At 41.8% G+C, this 16,731-nt stretch overlaps 2 protein-coding genes across 2 annotated transcripts; both read right to left on the bottom strand.

Moving 5' to 3' along the window:
* Positions 1 to 190: 190 nt before the first annotated feature.
* On the bottom strand, positions 191 to 2,061 carry LOC138349211 (uncharacterized). Its single transcript, XM_069299542.1, has 4 exons — positions 1,925 to 2,061; positions 1,677 to 1,870; positions 1,150 to 1,592; positions 191 to 283 (listed from the first exon to the last, which is right to left on the bottom strand). The coding sequence occupies exons 1-4, from the start codon at positions 2,059 to 2,061 to the stop codon at positions 191 to 193; spliced, it is 867 nt and encodes a 288-aa protein (XP_069155643.1).
* Positions 2,062 to 2,280: 219 nt separating this feature from the next.
* On the bottom strand, positions 2,281 to 2,961 carry LOC138349210 (uncharacterized). The gene has a single exon (XM_069299541.1). The coding sequence runs from the start codon at positions 2,959 to 2,961 to the stop codon at positions 2,281 to 2,283; it is 681 nt and encodes a 226-aa protein (XP_069155642.1).
* Positions 2,962 to 16,731: the final 13,770 nt, after the last annotated feature.

Here is a 16,731-nt window from a genome sequence, read left to right as displayed (position 1 = left end):
ATAACGCAATGCAAACAGCATCCTCTACAGAAATCGTGAAATCTTTGCTGAGATTCCTGTTTGATTCACCCTTGAATCTGGCCAGACACTTTTGTAAATTTCATATATCGGGGAATGACTTGAAATAAACAAACACATTCACAAGCATCTTGATGCAAACGATATGAACTGCCTCCTGCTTTCGGTAAAATCACTGGTTTTTGAGGTAGTTTTCTCTTCTTTGGGAGCTCTCCGTATTCGTCCATCGGGAGAATTCGGTCGATTTCAAAGCAAAGCTATAAACCTGCATCCACAGAAAAATTGTCAGTTTTAAAACATACTGATTTGTGTCGATTCCTTCAGTTGTTTGCTCCTTGTCTTGATATCTTGTGTGATTTCCCGATTTCCCGACTCTTGATAGATAAGAAAAAATATCTTATGCCAAAACAAATGAAACATAAAAGGGAAATTTTAAGAGAAATAAGAAATCTTGAAAAAAAAACGTCCTGAAAAAGTCACTGTCAAGTCATGTCATATCAGGCTCAACGAGCTCCTTTGAGTTCGACATTTGCTGATGAGTTTAAGAGGCACTCTGGACTTGTGAGGAAGACCCGTAACGGAATTTTGAGGCTATCCTCAAAATTTCTGTCCCAGTTTACTGTCTTGTTTATCTTTTCATTGTAACTGAACAGATCGCGGGATTTTTGAGATCCTCTCAAAAATTCTGTCCCAGTCGCAAATCTCGAAATGTTTTTAGTTTGACTTGCTGAAGAGAAGGCTTCTTCTGGAGAATTTTTGATTCCCTCTCAAAAATTCTGTCCCAGTTTCTATTGTAAGGGAGGAATAGAAATCTTATGAGAGATATGACCGAGCCCTTATGGCGCCTACGTATCCCGTTGAGGCATGAATCAGGTCAAACGTAGTTCCCCTTAAAGGTTAACAAGAATAAAATTTACAAAGAAACCGGCCGAGGCCGCCTACGTATCTCACTCTTGAGAATTCAGGTCGAACGTAGTTCAGGTACAAAGAAACGATAAAAGGGGTAAATGGGGTGACCGAAGCCGACATAGGCCACCTACGTATCTTGTTGTCGAGAATTTAGGTTAGACGTAGTTCATTACAAGAGGGATAATTCAAATCTGAACAAATACAAGCAAGCAGAACGATTACAAGTAAATAACAAAAAAAAGCAAGAATGAAACTTCGAGCATAGTATCTCTTGACAGCATCTGAGTTGATGGGCTTGGGCCATACAACGCCATTTATCTCTAACAAGACCAAAGCACCTCCAGATAGTACTTTACGAATCATGTAAGGACCTTGCCAGTTTGGTGTGAACTTTCCTTTGTACTCGTCTTGATGAGGGAAAATACGCTTGAGAACCAACTGACCAACTTCAAAATTTCTAGCTCTTACTCTTTTGTGAAAAGCGCGAGTCATCCTCTGTCTATACAACTGGCCATGGCAGAAGACGACCATTCTCTTCTCGTCAATCAAAGATAGTTGATCAATCCGTTTGCTAACCCATGTGACGTTACTTAATTTGGCTTCTTGGATGATCCTCAATGATGGTATCTCGACTTCAACAGGCACGACTGCCTCTGTTCCACATACTAGCAAGTATGGAGTAGCCCCACTCGATGTTCAGACCATTGTTTGATAACCTAGTAGAGCATATGGCAACATTTCATGCCAACCTCGCTGTTTGTCGATCATTTTCCTCAAAATCTTCTTGATATTCTTATTGGTGGACTCTACAGCTCTGTTCATTTGGGGGCGATAAGCAGTTGACTTTCGATGGATAATCTTAAATTGTTTGCATATTTCCTTCATCAGATGACTGTTGAGATTCGCACCGTTATCAGTAATGATGGATTCTGGAACTCCAAATCTACATATCAGATTGTTGCGGACAAAATCGGCCACCACTTTCTTGGTTACCGACTTGTAAGAGGCTGCTTCCACCCACTTGGTGAAATAATCAATGGAAACCAAAATGAATCTGTGTCCATTAGCAGCGGACGACTTTATAGGACCGATGACATCCATTCCCCAAGCTACAAATGGCCAAGGTGAACTCATAGCGTTAAGTTCGTGAGGTAGCACCCGTATTAAATCGTCGCGCACTTGACATTTGTGGCATTTTTGTACAAATTTTCAATAGTCATTCTCCATAGTCATCCAGAAATAACCAGCTCAAAGAACCTTTCTCGCCAAAGTAAGTCCATTCATGTGTGTACCGGAAACTCCAGCATGTATCTGTTCAATAAGTCTCACCGCTTCCGAAGCATCCACACATTTTTAAAGACCCAAATCCAGAGTCCTCCTATACAAGAATTCTCCATTTAGAAAGAAATTAAGAGCCATACAGCGTATCGACTTCTTCTGATTAGATGTAGCGTCTTCTGGATATGTCGCAGACTCCAAGTATCTCTTTATGTCAAAATACCAAGGCAAACCATCCGGTTCTGATTCAATGTGTGAACAATGGACTGGATGTTCCTTCAAATCTATATCCAGCGGGTCGATGTAATTAGTATCCGGATGTTTGATCATTGAAGCGATGGTGGCAAGAGAATCATCTAACTCATTTTGTATTCTGGGAGTGTGTCTGAACTCGATCTTGCGAAACCTTTTGCACAGATTTTGCACACACTGTACGTAAGGTATAATTTTCGGGTTCTTCACAGCCCATTCTCCTTGAACCTGATGAATCAAAAGGTCTGAATCTCCAATAACCAGTAACTCGTAAACATTCATGTCAATGGCCATTTTTAAACCAAGAATACAAGCTTCGTATTCAGCCATGGTATTTATGCAGTTTGAATCGCAGTTTAGCTGCCATAGGATAGTGCTGACTAGATTCTGATACCAAGACTGCTCCAGCACCTTTACCCTGGTGATTTGCCGCTCCATCGAAGAATAATCTCCAACCTGGATAAGCTTCAGAGATATCTTCACCCACAAATGACACTTCTTCATCGTGAAAATACGTCTTAAGTGGTTCATATTATTCGTCAATGGGGTTTTCCACAAGATGATCAGCCAAAGCTTGTGCCTTTATTGCCTTCTGAGTCACATACATGATATCAAACTCACTCAACAACATTTGCCACTTAGCTAACTTCCCAGTCGGCATAGCTTTCTGGAAAATGTACTTCAACGGATCCATTCTGGAAATGAGATACATGGTGTATGAAGACAAGTAGTGTCTCAGCTTCTGGGCAAGCCACATCAGAGCACAGCATGTTCTCTCCAGCAAAGAGTATCGAGATTCGTACGGAGTAAATTTCTTGCTTATGTAGTAGATAGCCCTTTCCTTCTTCCCTGTCTCGTCGTGTTGACCAAGTACACATCCAAAGGCACTATCTGAAATAGACAAATACAGTAACAAAGGACTCCCTTCTCGCGGAGGAACCAATACTGGTGGGTTAGACAAGTAGCTCTTGATAGCATCGAAAGCGGTTTGGCACTTCTCAGTCCACTTAGTCGGGGCATCTTTCTTCAGCAACTTGAAAATAGGCTCACATACCACTGTCGATTGTGCTATAAACCGGCTGATATAGTTTAACCTCCCTAAGAAACTCATCACTTCTTTTCTCATCTTCGGCGGAGGTAACTCTTGAATTGCTTTAATCTTGGAAGGGTCGAGCTCAATACCTTTTCTGTTGACTATAAACCCCAACGACTTCCCAGCTGGGACTCCAAAAGCACATTTGGTGGGATTTAGTTTCAAGTTGTACCGACGCAAACCTTCAAAGAATTTTCTCAGGTGTGTCACATGATTCGAATTCTCACGGGATTTGATTATGACGTCGTCCACGTACACTTCAATTTTCTTGTGAACCATGTCATGGAAAATAGTCGTCATGACTCTCATGTAAGTAGCATCGGTGTTCTTGAGGCCGAACGACATTACCCTATAGTGATATACCCCCCAAGGAGTGATGAAGGCCATTTTTTCTGCGTCTTCTTCATCCATCAAAATTTGGTGATAACCCGCGTAACAATCCACAAATGACTACATCTCATGTTTGGCACAGTTGTCAATAAAAATATGGATATTCGGCAATGGAAAATTATCCTTCAGACTAGCCTTGTTGAGGTCTCTATAATCAACACAAATCCTGATTTTTCCATCTTTCTTGGCGATCGGAACGACATTGGCCAACCAGGTTGGATATTGCGTTACTTCTACCAATCGAGACTCTATATGCTTGGTGATTTCTTCCTTAATCTTCAAACTCAATTCAGGCTTGAATTTCTGAGTCTTTTGCTTCACCGGTTTGAACCCTGGGTTGATAGGTAGCTTATGAGATACGACATCAGTACTCAACCCCTGCATGTCACCGACTTCCCAAACGAACACATCACTGTATTCGGCAAGCAAATGAACCAGGCTCTCCTTCTGAGTTTCATTCATATAGGTGCTTATCTTAACCTCTTTGACACATTCCGAATCTCCCAAATTCATCATTTGCGTCTCCTCCAGATTTGGTATATGTTGATTCTCGAACTGTCGAAATTCTTCTGCAACATAGTCTGGTTCCCACTTTCTTCATAGTCGTCAACCTCATCGTTATTTGTCTTATTTCGCTCATTTAGCTCATGACATGACATGACATTGGAAGGTCTGTAACTTACGTTATTAAAATCATAAAACGACAAAATTAGGAAAGTAAAATATAACGAGTAATTAAATAAACAAAGTCAAAATAAGGAGGCTTTCATTCAAATCAAAATGCAAACTTGGGTCATGGCACAGGGCCATGTCGCCCTTTTTAAACATCACGACGAAAATTCAAAATTCAAGCAATTAAGAAAATGCAGAAATGGTGGGTCTCGGGCCTCTTTTGGACGACCACCGATTTTAATATGCATAAAATAACTCCTTTCTACCAAAGAGTTCGGGACATCAGGATTGGCGTGGAAGTCCAATACTGCAGCATCTCCTCTAGTTCCGCATCACGAATGTCAGCTGGCTCAACCTCCTCCTCGATGATAGCATTGATCTCCTTGAAAAGGTCACAGATTCCTTCCCCACAGTCTTCAGACTCGGCATGCTCACGGATTGGAAAGGATTGATACAGATGCGGGATCGGTTTGTCCAACTCTTGATCCTTTTTCCTCTTCATCTTCGCATCATCATGTGTGGGGATGTACCCCAAACCATACTTTGATCCTGTAGCAAGGACTGGAACTGCCTCGATGATCCCTTGGGCATTTCTTCCTAATCCAAAACTTGGTTCGAACCCATTCTGCAGCATTACCGTGGCGATCATTTTGTACACGGCTGACATGAGAGTCTGCGGGGCCAATCCCTCATCGGTGGCATTTACCAACTCCACCGTGTAAAAATCTGAACCTTGCGGCGTTTCATCAAAGACCGGCACCTGCTTGCCTGAGTGGTTTCTTTCACCATGAATAACTAGCTCTTCATTTTTCCACACTAGTTTCATAATTTAATGGAGAATGGAGGGGACGGCTCCAGCCATGTGAATGATTGGCCTTCCTAAAAGAAGGTTATAGCTGGTGTCAATATCCAATACTTGGAACTTTGCCTCGAACTCCGCGGGGCCCATTTGGATGGTCAAGTTTATCGCTCCTAGTGTGTCTCTCTGCACACCGTCGAATGCTCTTACATTAACCTGGTTTTGCTCCAATTTTCCGAGGTCAAACCTCAGCTGCTTCAATGTGGACAAGGGGCATATGTTCAAACCAGATCCATCGTCTACCAAAACACGATTAATGACCTTTCCTCGGCATATCACAGTGACATGTAGAGCTTTGTTATGGGATCTCCCCTCGGCCGACAATTCATCATCGCAGAAGCTGATGCGGTGTCCCCGAATGACTTGGTGAATCATGGCAGCTACATTATCGCTGCTCGTACCTGAGGGCACATACGTGTCATCCAGAGCTTTCATCAAAGCCTGTCTGTGGGACCAGGAGCTCATCAGTAGGGCGCACACAGAAATCTGGGCTGGAGTTTTCTCCAAGTGCTTGCCAATGGAGTAATCTTTAGGCTGCATTCTCCTCCAGAACTCCTCGGTTTCTGCTTCACTTATGGGTCTCTTGGCATGATCTTTCTTTTGTCCTCCGAGAGCAAGCTCATCAGGAGTGTAACATCTGCCAGATCTAGTCATGCCTTGGGCCACGGCCGTTTCTATGACAAACTTGGATTTGTTGAGAGTCTTAGAGTTGTCAGAATAACGAACTCTCCTTTTTCCCTGAAGCTCAAAGAAACGACAGCCTTTTTCAAGTCTTCCTGAATAACAGGAGTAATTCTCTTGGTTTCACACTCGTTTTCGTCTATTTCTATCATGTTGATGTTCCCACCCCCATGATTTGGCAACGGATTGATATTGATGTTCGGCGCCGCAGGCTGGAGGGAGACCACTTCCTGGTCGATCAAATCCTGGATCTTGTGCTTAAGATTGATACAGTCTTCAGTATCATGTCCAACACTGTTGGAATGATAAGCAAATATCTGCTCCGGTTTGTGGAATCTGGATTTAACATCCACGGGCTAGGGCCCCACAGGGTGGATGTATCCGGCCGCGGATAATCTTTCGAATAACTTGGTTCTTCTTTCAACCAACACAGTGAAGTTTCTGGAGGGCTTCTTCTCAGACCTGAGGCGAGAGGGATCATACCCGCTCTGCTGAGGGGGAGGGACTTGTTGATAACTGCAAGCACTTGGGCGTGGAGCTTGGGTTCTAGGGTAGGGATTTGTCTGGTAATTTGGCACTGGAGCTTGGTAATTTGTGAGGGGGCTTTGATATGCTGGAGTTTGAATTTGATATGCGGGGGAAGGTGCTCGATAGCTTGGCTGTACATTGGCATAGCTGGGAGCGACATTCTGGTAAGGGGGAGGAATTTGATAAGCTTGGAGGTAATTTGGGTATACGGAGGGAAAATTTTAGGGATTTGGAGGTGGGTTTGGATATGACAAAATTTGAGCATCTGGATAAGCCGGGACAGCATGGTAGTTGCCGGAATGATTGGGTTGTGGACGATAGGCTTGATGAGACTTTGATGGAGGCTTGGAGCGGTCTTGAGGACGTGGTGAGTTTCTGGGGACCTTTCTTCCCCTGTATGAGATAGCGGCAACCTCCTCTCTCTTCTTCCTCACCAGTCCGGATGATCCAGGTGATGTGGACACTCGGGCTATCTTTCCCGATTTCAGGCCATCTTCGATAGTCTCACCCACTTTGACTATCTCGGCGAATTTGGCGCCGATTAACAAGATAAATCTGTCATAGTACTCAGGCTCCTGCACCCGTACGAACACCTCTACAATCTCTTTTTCTGTCATTGGAGGCCTCACCCTCGCTGCCTCTTTCTTCCATCTGTATGCAAATTCCCGATAGCTTTCTGTGGATTTCTGCTTCATCTTCTCCAAGGAGTATCGATGAGGGACTATCTCGACGTTGTACGCGAATCTGTCAATGAAATATTTAGCTAGTGTGCTCCAACTGAGCCATTGTCGAGTTTCGTGCGATGTGAACCATTCCAGGGCCTCGCCGCACAGACTCCGGCTGAACAACCTCATCAGTAGAGCTTCATCTTTTCCAACTCCCACAAGTTGGTCGCAATATGCTCTTAAATGCGCCATGGGGTTGCCCACCCCTCCGAAGGTATCAAACTTTGGGATTTTAAACCCTTCAGGTAGGTTCAAGTCTGGTGGATGCAAAGTTCTGGTTAGCTTAATCCAGCAACGTCTGGAATGCATTGCAATTCTTTCATTGCCCTTTTGATCTCCTCCTTTATGTCTATCTTCGCTTCTTCCCTCGCCCTCCACTCTCTCTCCTGCTCCTCCTAATGGTCCAACTCGGAATCGTGCAACTCATGCTCGGCCGGGACGGGGACTTGGAATGTGGTTCTTTTTGGGAAGGGTGGGGCTATGGAAGGGCTTGGGACGTTCTGTGCAGTTTGATAGTTTTGTGAATAGTTTTGGGGATTGGTATTTTGGGTCAAGTGGGGATGTGGTGTCTGGGGGTTGAAGGTGGTCGGATTTTGTTTCTGATTTTGAAGTGGTGGGGCTGTTTGAGTGTTCTGGGGGTGGGGTGGCATTTTTGGAGGGTTGTTTGGAAGCGGTGAGGGAGTTTGATAGGAGACCGAAGCATATTGGGGGTTTTGGGTTGTCATATCTACCCCAGACGGGTTATGTACGGGTGTTGATGGGTGGTTCTTAGCTGGATCCAAGTTGGACGAGGGGAAGTACGTAGGAGGTCTTGCGTCGATAAAGTTGGGGCCGAATCCGGGTGGAGGTGTGTCTTGCCTTCGCTGCATCTCGACCCTCATATCTGCTATCTGCTGCATCAGTTGCGCAATTAGCTCATTTTGCTCTGCCACGGTGGGCTGAGCCACCAGAACATCTGTGTGGCTAACTTCCTCATTGTTGTCTCCCATGGCTATATTTGCGTTTGGTCCGAGGAAGGAATCTGCGAGACCTTTTGATCTGGTGAAGTAGGGGTGATCTGCCAGCTTTTATCGACACAGATCAGTTAAAGGTACCTGAGAGGTGAAACAAATAAAAGGCAGATTTGTTAGTGCATATTCGGAATACAAAATGCATAATATCACACAGAAAATAGATAAACACACGAGTCGCTTTGTTTAAGGATATGTTAACCCACAAATGAAGACGGAAATATATTTTGAACAAACAGGACTTTGTTTGTTTAGCACTATCTCGGGAAGGATGAATCACGTTGAGTTATGGTCTTTTTGCAGCTGCTTTTCGACGCCCGTTGATTTTATCTTCGTACCTTCCTAACACGGAGGAGAATGAAAAATTTTTAGCGGTAGGGGTCGGGCCGGGTTAGGCTGCGTACGTATCTCACAAGGAGAATTCAGGCCCAACGTAGTTCGAGACGTAGGATGAAATCTTTTCATTCATTCTTTCATTGCGATTACAAGGGAATTGAAAAATAACATTGAAATTCCTAAAAGCCAACATTTTGGTGATTTCTTGTCTTGTGGCTGCATCATTCCTTTTCTTTAAACAATTGGAAATGGAGGCTTGTAGACGATTTCCTCCTCATCGTCCTGCTCAATTACTTCACAGTCAGGGCCACTGTTATCTGCTCCCTGATCACGGGCGAGGTATTTTCCGCTATGGGTCGCCAATTCCTCGTCGAGTGCCGCACTTCTGGCCAACAATACGACAGTTTCAATATCTATCTTTGCTTCTCTCGCCTTTCCTTCGTGCACTTCCAAACAAAGCAAGTTCAACCTTTTTCTTAGGCTTTCGGTTTCCATCTCAACCTCTTTCTTTCTTTTTAACTGCGACGCCAGATCTTCATCCAATGTCGCGGCCACAGCTTTGTAGATTGCCGTGGTCATGTCCATTTTAAGTCCTTCCTCCTTAATCTTCTGAATTTCTCGAGTGACTCGCTCGATCTTTCTTCGCAATTCCTCCTCGGTGAGCTCTGTCTGGACGTTCTTGCCTTTTTCCAAAGCGGTGATTCACCTTTCCTGAGACGATAGAGCGGTATTCAGGATTTGTGGTATGGGAGATGGATTTTTGCGTGAGAAACTTGAGACTTGGGAACTTTGGTTGGACATTTGTAATAGTGGCTTCTGTATATTCTTTGGAATTTTTGATAGGAGTGGGCTTACGATATCCTCATTCAAAGCAACATAACACATAGACATTTAAATACACATATATATCGCGTCCTAATCATGCATGGGGACCCTTTTGTGCCAAGGGTAGGCCTAGCGCATTCGAATGATGTACGTGTGAATTTAAACCAAATAAATGATTCCCCCCAAAATAATATTTAATAATGAGTAAAATGTTCGAAAAGAGAAATAGACAAACCCACGCAGGGGCTATTTAGAAAGTGCAATAAAATCAGGCCCACGCAGGGGCTAAAATAACGTAAATACAAGTAAAAAACCCACGCACGGGCGATGTACGCTATGCCGCTCCGGATGGTCCTGCTCCATCGTCGTCTTTCTAGATTTTGTGTTGCTGGAACATGTACCTCAGCATCAACAGAAAACCTTCACCCAGACGTCCTTTGTCTTCCAGACTCTCGTATCACATCCTATCGATTTTCTACTGGATCCAGTTGTCAAACTCATCATACCCCTCCCCCAGTCTCTCGATCTCTCGAGTTGCCCTCTCAAGAGAGTCTTGATTTTCTACGAACTTGGCATAGACCTCATTGGTCTCGTCCTTTAACTCTTGCAATTCGGCCACTGCTTTGGCCTCCTTGTCTGTCACACTGCGAAAGCTAAGCGGAATTGAAAGGAGATATTTTATATATCCCTCTTCAACCATGCTTTGTAACCTTCATCATATCCAGCGTTGAATCGGTCAGGGGCGATAGTGTCTTTACCCATGCGCTTGGCGTTCTTCCATTCTCTGAGCATTTCCAAAGCGTCGTCCACTCTGTCGTCCCTAATGTCATATACACAAGCTCCATAATACTCTTCTCTGGGCACAGTCTGTTTTCTTCCGAACTGTCGCAAGACTCGGAATGACGCGTAAGGGCGAATTCCATGAATGCCAGGTAGAGGGAGCATGACACATCTGCGACTCTCCATGACAACTTCCTTGGATATGAAACGGTCGAGCATCCATTGGAGGTCGTCTTCTCTCAATTCAGAGGAAATCTGGGCCCATCTTCCTCTCATTCTCCGATTGTTCATGTTTGCCCAGAATAGTAAGTCGTTCAGGTCCTTGAAAGTGTTCTTGTTGTCGAGAGTGTGCAATTCTCGAGTTCCATCACCCTTCGCCAAGTGTCTTAGAATCCACCATTGGAGGAGTAGATTACACCCCTGGAAATATCGGTGTCCTTTGCACTTACCCAAAGTGCGATATATGTCCGACAATATGACCGGAGCTACGGAGTATTACTTTGTTGTTCCTTGATTTTCGTACCCCTTAAACAACATATGGACGAGCGTTATGACTCTGGTGTTGATGCTCAGACTCGGTCCGTGCGGGAAGACCATTGTTCCCAACAAGGCCACGGCAAACGCCAAGGGTCGGACCTCGTTCCACTCCCTGTAGGAAATTTTAAACTCTCGATTATACGCAGCGTAGAAACTCGCATGTCCAAATCTGACGTACAGATCTCTGAACATCACGTGGGAATCTTGACACCAATAGGTGAAGTCTTTTCTTAGTCCCAACCAATCTGCGATGTTCTCTACATAGGGTTTGTTGGGAATAAACACATCCTCTTGTTTTTGGGCTCTTCTTTCTAGACCCGTGCCCACGGTGTCTATGCAATCCCTTATCTCCTCTAGCGTAGGGGTAATTTCGGCCGTTTCGAAATGGAAGACCATCCTCTGACTGTGCCAGTACTCCGTAAGCACCTCTATTAACTCTGGCTATCCATCCATGTTGATCAGCTCGGTCAAAGCCCCTACGTACTTGTTGAGGGTTCGCCTATGATCTCTGTCTAAGTCGTTGTGCCACATTGTAAGTTGAGGTGGCGCGGAGATGACCATGTCAAATTTGGGGAAGTGGTCTGTAAAACAGAAACCCGTTAGATTTTTTTCCTCTACCCCCAAGTTGGTTTTCACACATACTTTTCGAATGTCACATAATATGATGCGTCGCGAGGTCGAAGACCTTATACGCGATTTTGGCGGTTTTCTACTAAAATGGACTTAATACGCCTTAAGTATTAAATCGTCCTAGGCTGATGCCTAATTTTGGTTTTGGTTTCTCTCTATCTTAGGCTTTCTAGAGTTGTTTTCAATTAGACGGTTACCCGTGTCGGACAAACATCGGGGTGGAGCTATCGAACAAGGCCGGATGACCGCATTCAGACTATTTGTTCGATAATCCCAAATGACTTCTTGGGGTATTTCTGAGAGAAGTCGCGGTAAGCCGCGTAACTTCCATTCCCTAATGCAACTATTTGCCGTTTGGTGGAGTTTATGCCATGAAATGCAATATTTAGAAAAAATTAGAACAACTTTAAACAAATAAACAGTCATTACAAGTAGTCAAATAAAGTTAGTCTTCAGGGTTAGAATCCTCCGTCCCCAGTGGAGTCGCCATTCTGTTTTATCAAAAAATAATTTCGAAAAGAGTTCGTTGATTTTAAAGGATATTTTCGACATTTTTAAGAGTTGCCACTTAATTTTGAGAAAATTAAGAAACTTGTTTTCAAATAATTAAACAAGAAATCGTTTGAAAACTTTTAAGGGTTCGGTATTCCTATTAGCGTCTTAGGAAGGTTTCGAAAAAGCACCTAAGACGCTCCGCTAACTACGGTTTCCGGCGATTAACTTATTTGACTATTTTACCTTAACGTTTGCGAATCTTTTGTTATTGAGCTTATTAGAAAATTACTTAGGCGAATTTACAAGTTTTAAAATATTCATTGTTTATCTTGCAAATTTGCGGATATGTTTCGAAGTTTAACTTTCTTAAGATTTTTATCTAAACGAGCTTTACGAGTTTGAAATATTATTGTCTTAAGACATAGTTTTAGCTTGATAAAATAGAAAGGCACTTCAAAGGGGATCTGGAGTTTTCTAGTCCTAGGCTAACGACGTTTAAGCAACGCACATAAGCAAGTAATAAAGAAAGAGAGTGGGAGAGAGAGAGAGAGATTTTTGGGTCCAAATTCGGGTTCTGTTCGCCTTGACCAAATTTTGGACCCACCTGCTTTTGGGTTCTTGACCCATGTTCACCTGTCCTACTCTAAACATATAAAATAAAAATATGAGAAAGTAAATTAACGAGGGCTTATGCCCATAACAAAAATACAAAATAACGATAATGAAAGAGTCTTCTAGTCCATCTTCTTCAATATCCACGACACTTGACTTTCTACATTTTGCCCGTTTTGGCGGATTGACTCGATAAGAATTTTCGAGCCTTCATGGCTTTCTCGAGATGCAAAGAGGGGGAGTTCGTAGGGAACTCGAGCAGATTTACATGCCACAAGAAAAATAAATAAGTTAGAACATGCTCTCTAATAGATTCTCAATTTTCATTGGAAACGCACCATCACACACCCGACATAATGAACCCCATAAAATGCCGAAGCATAAACGCTACGTAGATCAACTTATTTCTCTGTTCCTGTACTAATTAATTCCCTCTCCTTACCAAGTTCTCATTTCCTTGATGGAAGTAACAAAATTACAACTATATCAAGCAAATAAATGAAATAATAATGCATAATTCAAAACTATGCCTTAGAAGAAAAACAATACTTTCAACAATATGAGACATCAAACTAAATTCCTATTCAAAATAAGTCAACAAAAAGTAGTACATAAGCTATTAAGAGAAGGAAAAGAACGTCAACAAACTTGGATGGCATGCTGCTTTGGAAACAGTAATAAATAATAATAAAAAAACTTGCAAGCATCCCCAGACTATGCACACTAAAACAAAACGAGTTCAAAACGAGTAAAACACTTAGAGAATTAAACAAATGCAACCAAGGATATGTTTAAACAAAGAGGATAATAGCTCCGAAACTAAAAGACTGTTTCTAAATATACAAAGCCCACATGTATGCACTTGAATCGCATTTTCATATAACCGACTCCAAAATACCAAGAGACAAACTTGAAGCGGCTTCAGAAACGGACCCAAAGGCAGGATAAAATACAATCCCAAAGATAGCACAAAGCAAACTCACACACCATCTTCTGTGTTCATGGATTTTCGAAGACGAACATATCGCATGAGTAAATCACTTGGCGCGACAATCGACTGGCTAACCTCATTCAAACCAGACAAATTTTAATACAGCAGTAACAAACCAAACAAGGGACAAAACTATCCTACGAGCAAGACGACAAATAAATCTAATATGCCTCTCTGCGACTAGATACACCAACGGAAACAATGCCATGTCGACCCAAAACAACACACCACACAGCCTTTAAACAGTCCGAAAATACCGAAACGCCATGATTCGATCAAGGAAAAATATAAAACTTAACTAGGAGCCAGAACACAAACGAAAAAAGCAAACCATATTCTGTGAAGAATTCCCCCTATTTCGTCCCATCCCAAAAGGGGAAAGGGAGAAATTGACGCCCCGGATCAGAAATGTAGTCCTTCTCGCGCTACGTGGCTCAATCTCCCGCAACCAAGGACGAACACGCAAGTCAGCTTTCGCCAAAACCAACTGCACAAGAGCAGAACGAGGCAGAGGAGGAGAGAGAGGGAGAGAGCGTGGCTGCTGTTTCTATCGAATCTATCGCGCATAGGTTTTGAAATTTCGCGTGAGTTCCGTTCTGCTCCCTTGGGTTTGCCGCATCCGCTCTGGCATGAGGGGGGAAGGGAATTTTTTATGGGTTTCGGCGTGGGGAGGGGGGGGGGTTTCCGTTTTTGCTGGGTTTTGGGGAATGTATGGTATCTTTTTTTTGCTGGGATTGTGGCGTGGGTTCTGGGAAGGGAAGAAGTAAAGGGGAAGCGGGTCGGGGTCGGGTCAATGGGTCAAAGGGAATTGGGCGGGTTAGGAATTAAGTTAGTGGGCTAGGATGTTAATTTAAACGAAATGGGACGCTGATAATGTGGGTTGGACTAAATTAAAGGGGGGTTGGGCCTGAGAATTGGGTAAAAGTATGGGCCCAAATCCGATTCTTCCAAATTAAAGGGAAAATGAGTTCAAATTAATAACTAGCCAATTGATTTAAAACAAAAGGAAATTGGTATAAATTATTAACGAGCTTATTTATTTAGTAATAAAATTATTTAAGTTATAAAATAGTGATTCGAAATACAAAAGTAAACTAGTTGGATTGCTTAATAAACAAAAATATATGTTATTTTGGTTTTTGAATAATCATAGAATATACCACTTATATACATAATTATGTAAAAATATATTATTGAAAATTATGTTAAAACGTATTCGAAGTAACATAAAGTTCATGTATTATATTATTATATTCGTAAAAGTTATAAAAATAATTAATTTAAAATATTTGGAAAATTTAGGAAGCTCGATAATTAATTTATATCGACGCGGGTCAAAAATTGGGTGTTAACACAAGCCAAACATGCTAAAAAGGGACTTTTAGTCAAAACATGTCATTTCAACCCTTTTAAGAACCTAATTCAAAGACAAGGAAGTCATATCAACCAAAAAAACATGCTTATTAACTCAACAAGTAATACGTATTCCAACATACTTGAAACCATGATTTACAATAACCCTATCGTCAAGGAATAACATCACAAGAATGAATAAGAGTCAATCATATCATAATAAGCAAGACCATTACTCATGAATACTTATCAATCCAACAAGTGCAATGACCAAGCAAAGCCCCATAACCTTGCTCAACCAAGTAGACTTAACAAGAAAACATAAAAAATATCCAACTTTAACATTATAATCTAACTACATATATATAGAGGATAATCATCATCATATATAAATATTTACATTGTAGCATCACCATACTATCACCATATACATCATAATCATATGCATACATTATATCAACTTCCTTAAGCTTCCATCAAAGTCAACTAGTGCAAGGCATAGGTAGAGTCCCATACCCCTACCTAGGCTAAGTTAGACCTCTCAAGTCACCTTAGTTAGTTTATACTCCATTAACTTTATTTTACTTCAGGGAACACTTGACTAAACCGACATAGACCACATGATCCAAGTGTGGCATACGGTGTTGTAAAACCTTGCATTGATGGAAGGTGGTCTATGGCCAAAGTAGAACCAAACACAAACGTAGCTTTCTTGGTGGATCCACTAGCTAGTCTTCCTATGGGGGCAACATAGTTCAAAAACAAAGAGATAGTATATTCCATCTTAATACCACTTGGTAGTTGGGGCCTCCTCTAATGGGAATCCATTGGATGAGTATTCCTTTTTGGGAAGTCAACATCTCATATAGAACTATAGGGAGAATCTTCCTCTTTGGGAAGTCATCACCTCCCATTGTCAAGTTCACTCGGTGCTAAGCTAAGTCCCTTAATTTAAATGTATTTAAGCCTTTAATTAACAATCATAACTTAGTTTAGGTTATAGGGTCTACCCCTTGTATAATCATCATCATCAATAGCTCAATAAGAATTGTATGAGTATAAGTCCTTTCATCACATTTCATATAAGTGAGGTTTAACACATTAGCGTTTCATAGCATATCAAGGCACATTGATAGTTTTCACCATCCTTATATCACATAGTCAAGGCATTTCAATTCAACAACATACCATCCTACAAATCTTAATACGAGGCATACTCCAATATAATATCATGACTTAACCACAATTAATCACAATTGAAAGTAGAGATAGAGATTCTAAGACTTACCAAGTCTTCCTTATAGTTCATCAACAAGGTCTTACCATCAACCCATAACTTAACCCAATTTGGGGAGTAACATCATCACACAATGATAACCAATAAGATAACAAGGCCAATTGCATCTCTATAACACAATTCAACAATAGATCACAAATGAACACAAGATACATAGGCTAATTTTCACATTACAATTCATAACCTAAATCACATCTCAAGAACTAGCATGATAGGCCTTGATTCATATTAATTTATTTATAGTAACACCATAGGATAGTAATATAATCAACAACCAAATCAATTGAATGATCACAATATAATATAGGTCAAGATCATAATATAGGGTTAGGGATTGAGGGTCATGTTCTTTAATTTAGACCAAACCATCAACAATTACCATAAACAAGTTAAATTACATGTTAATCTATTCAATATGACCTAAAGAAATCATTAAAAACTCAATTCACAACTTCAATTT

Source organism: Solanum lycopersicum, chromosome 6, assembly GCF_036512215.1.
Source record: "Solanum lycopersicum chromosome 6, SLM_r2.1".
NCBI lineage: Eukaryota > Viridiplantae > Streptophyta > Magnoliopsida > Solanales > Solanaceae > Solanum > Solanum lycopersicum.
The sequence above is the reverse complement of the archived record's forward strand: the minus strand, read 5'-3'. Positions and strand labels throughout refer to the sequence as shown.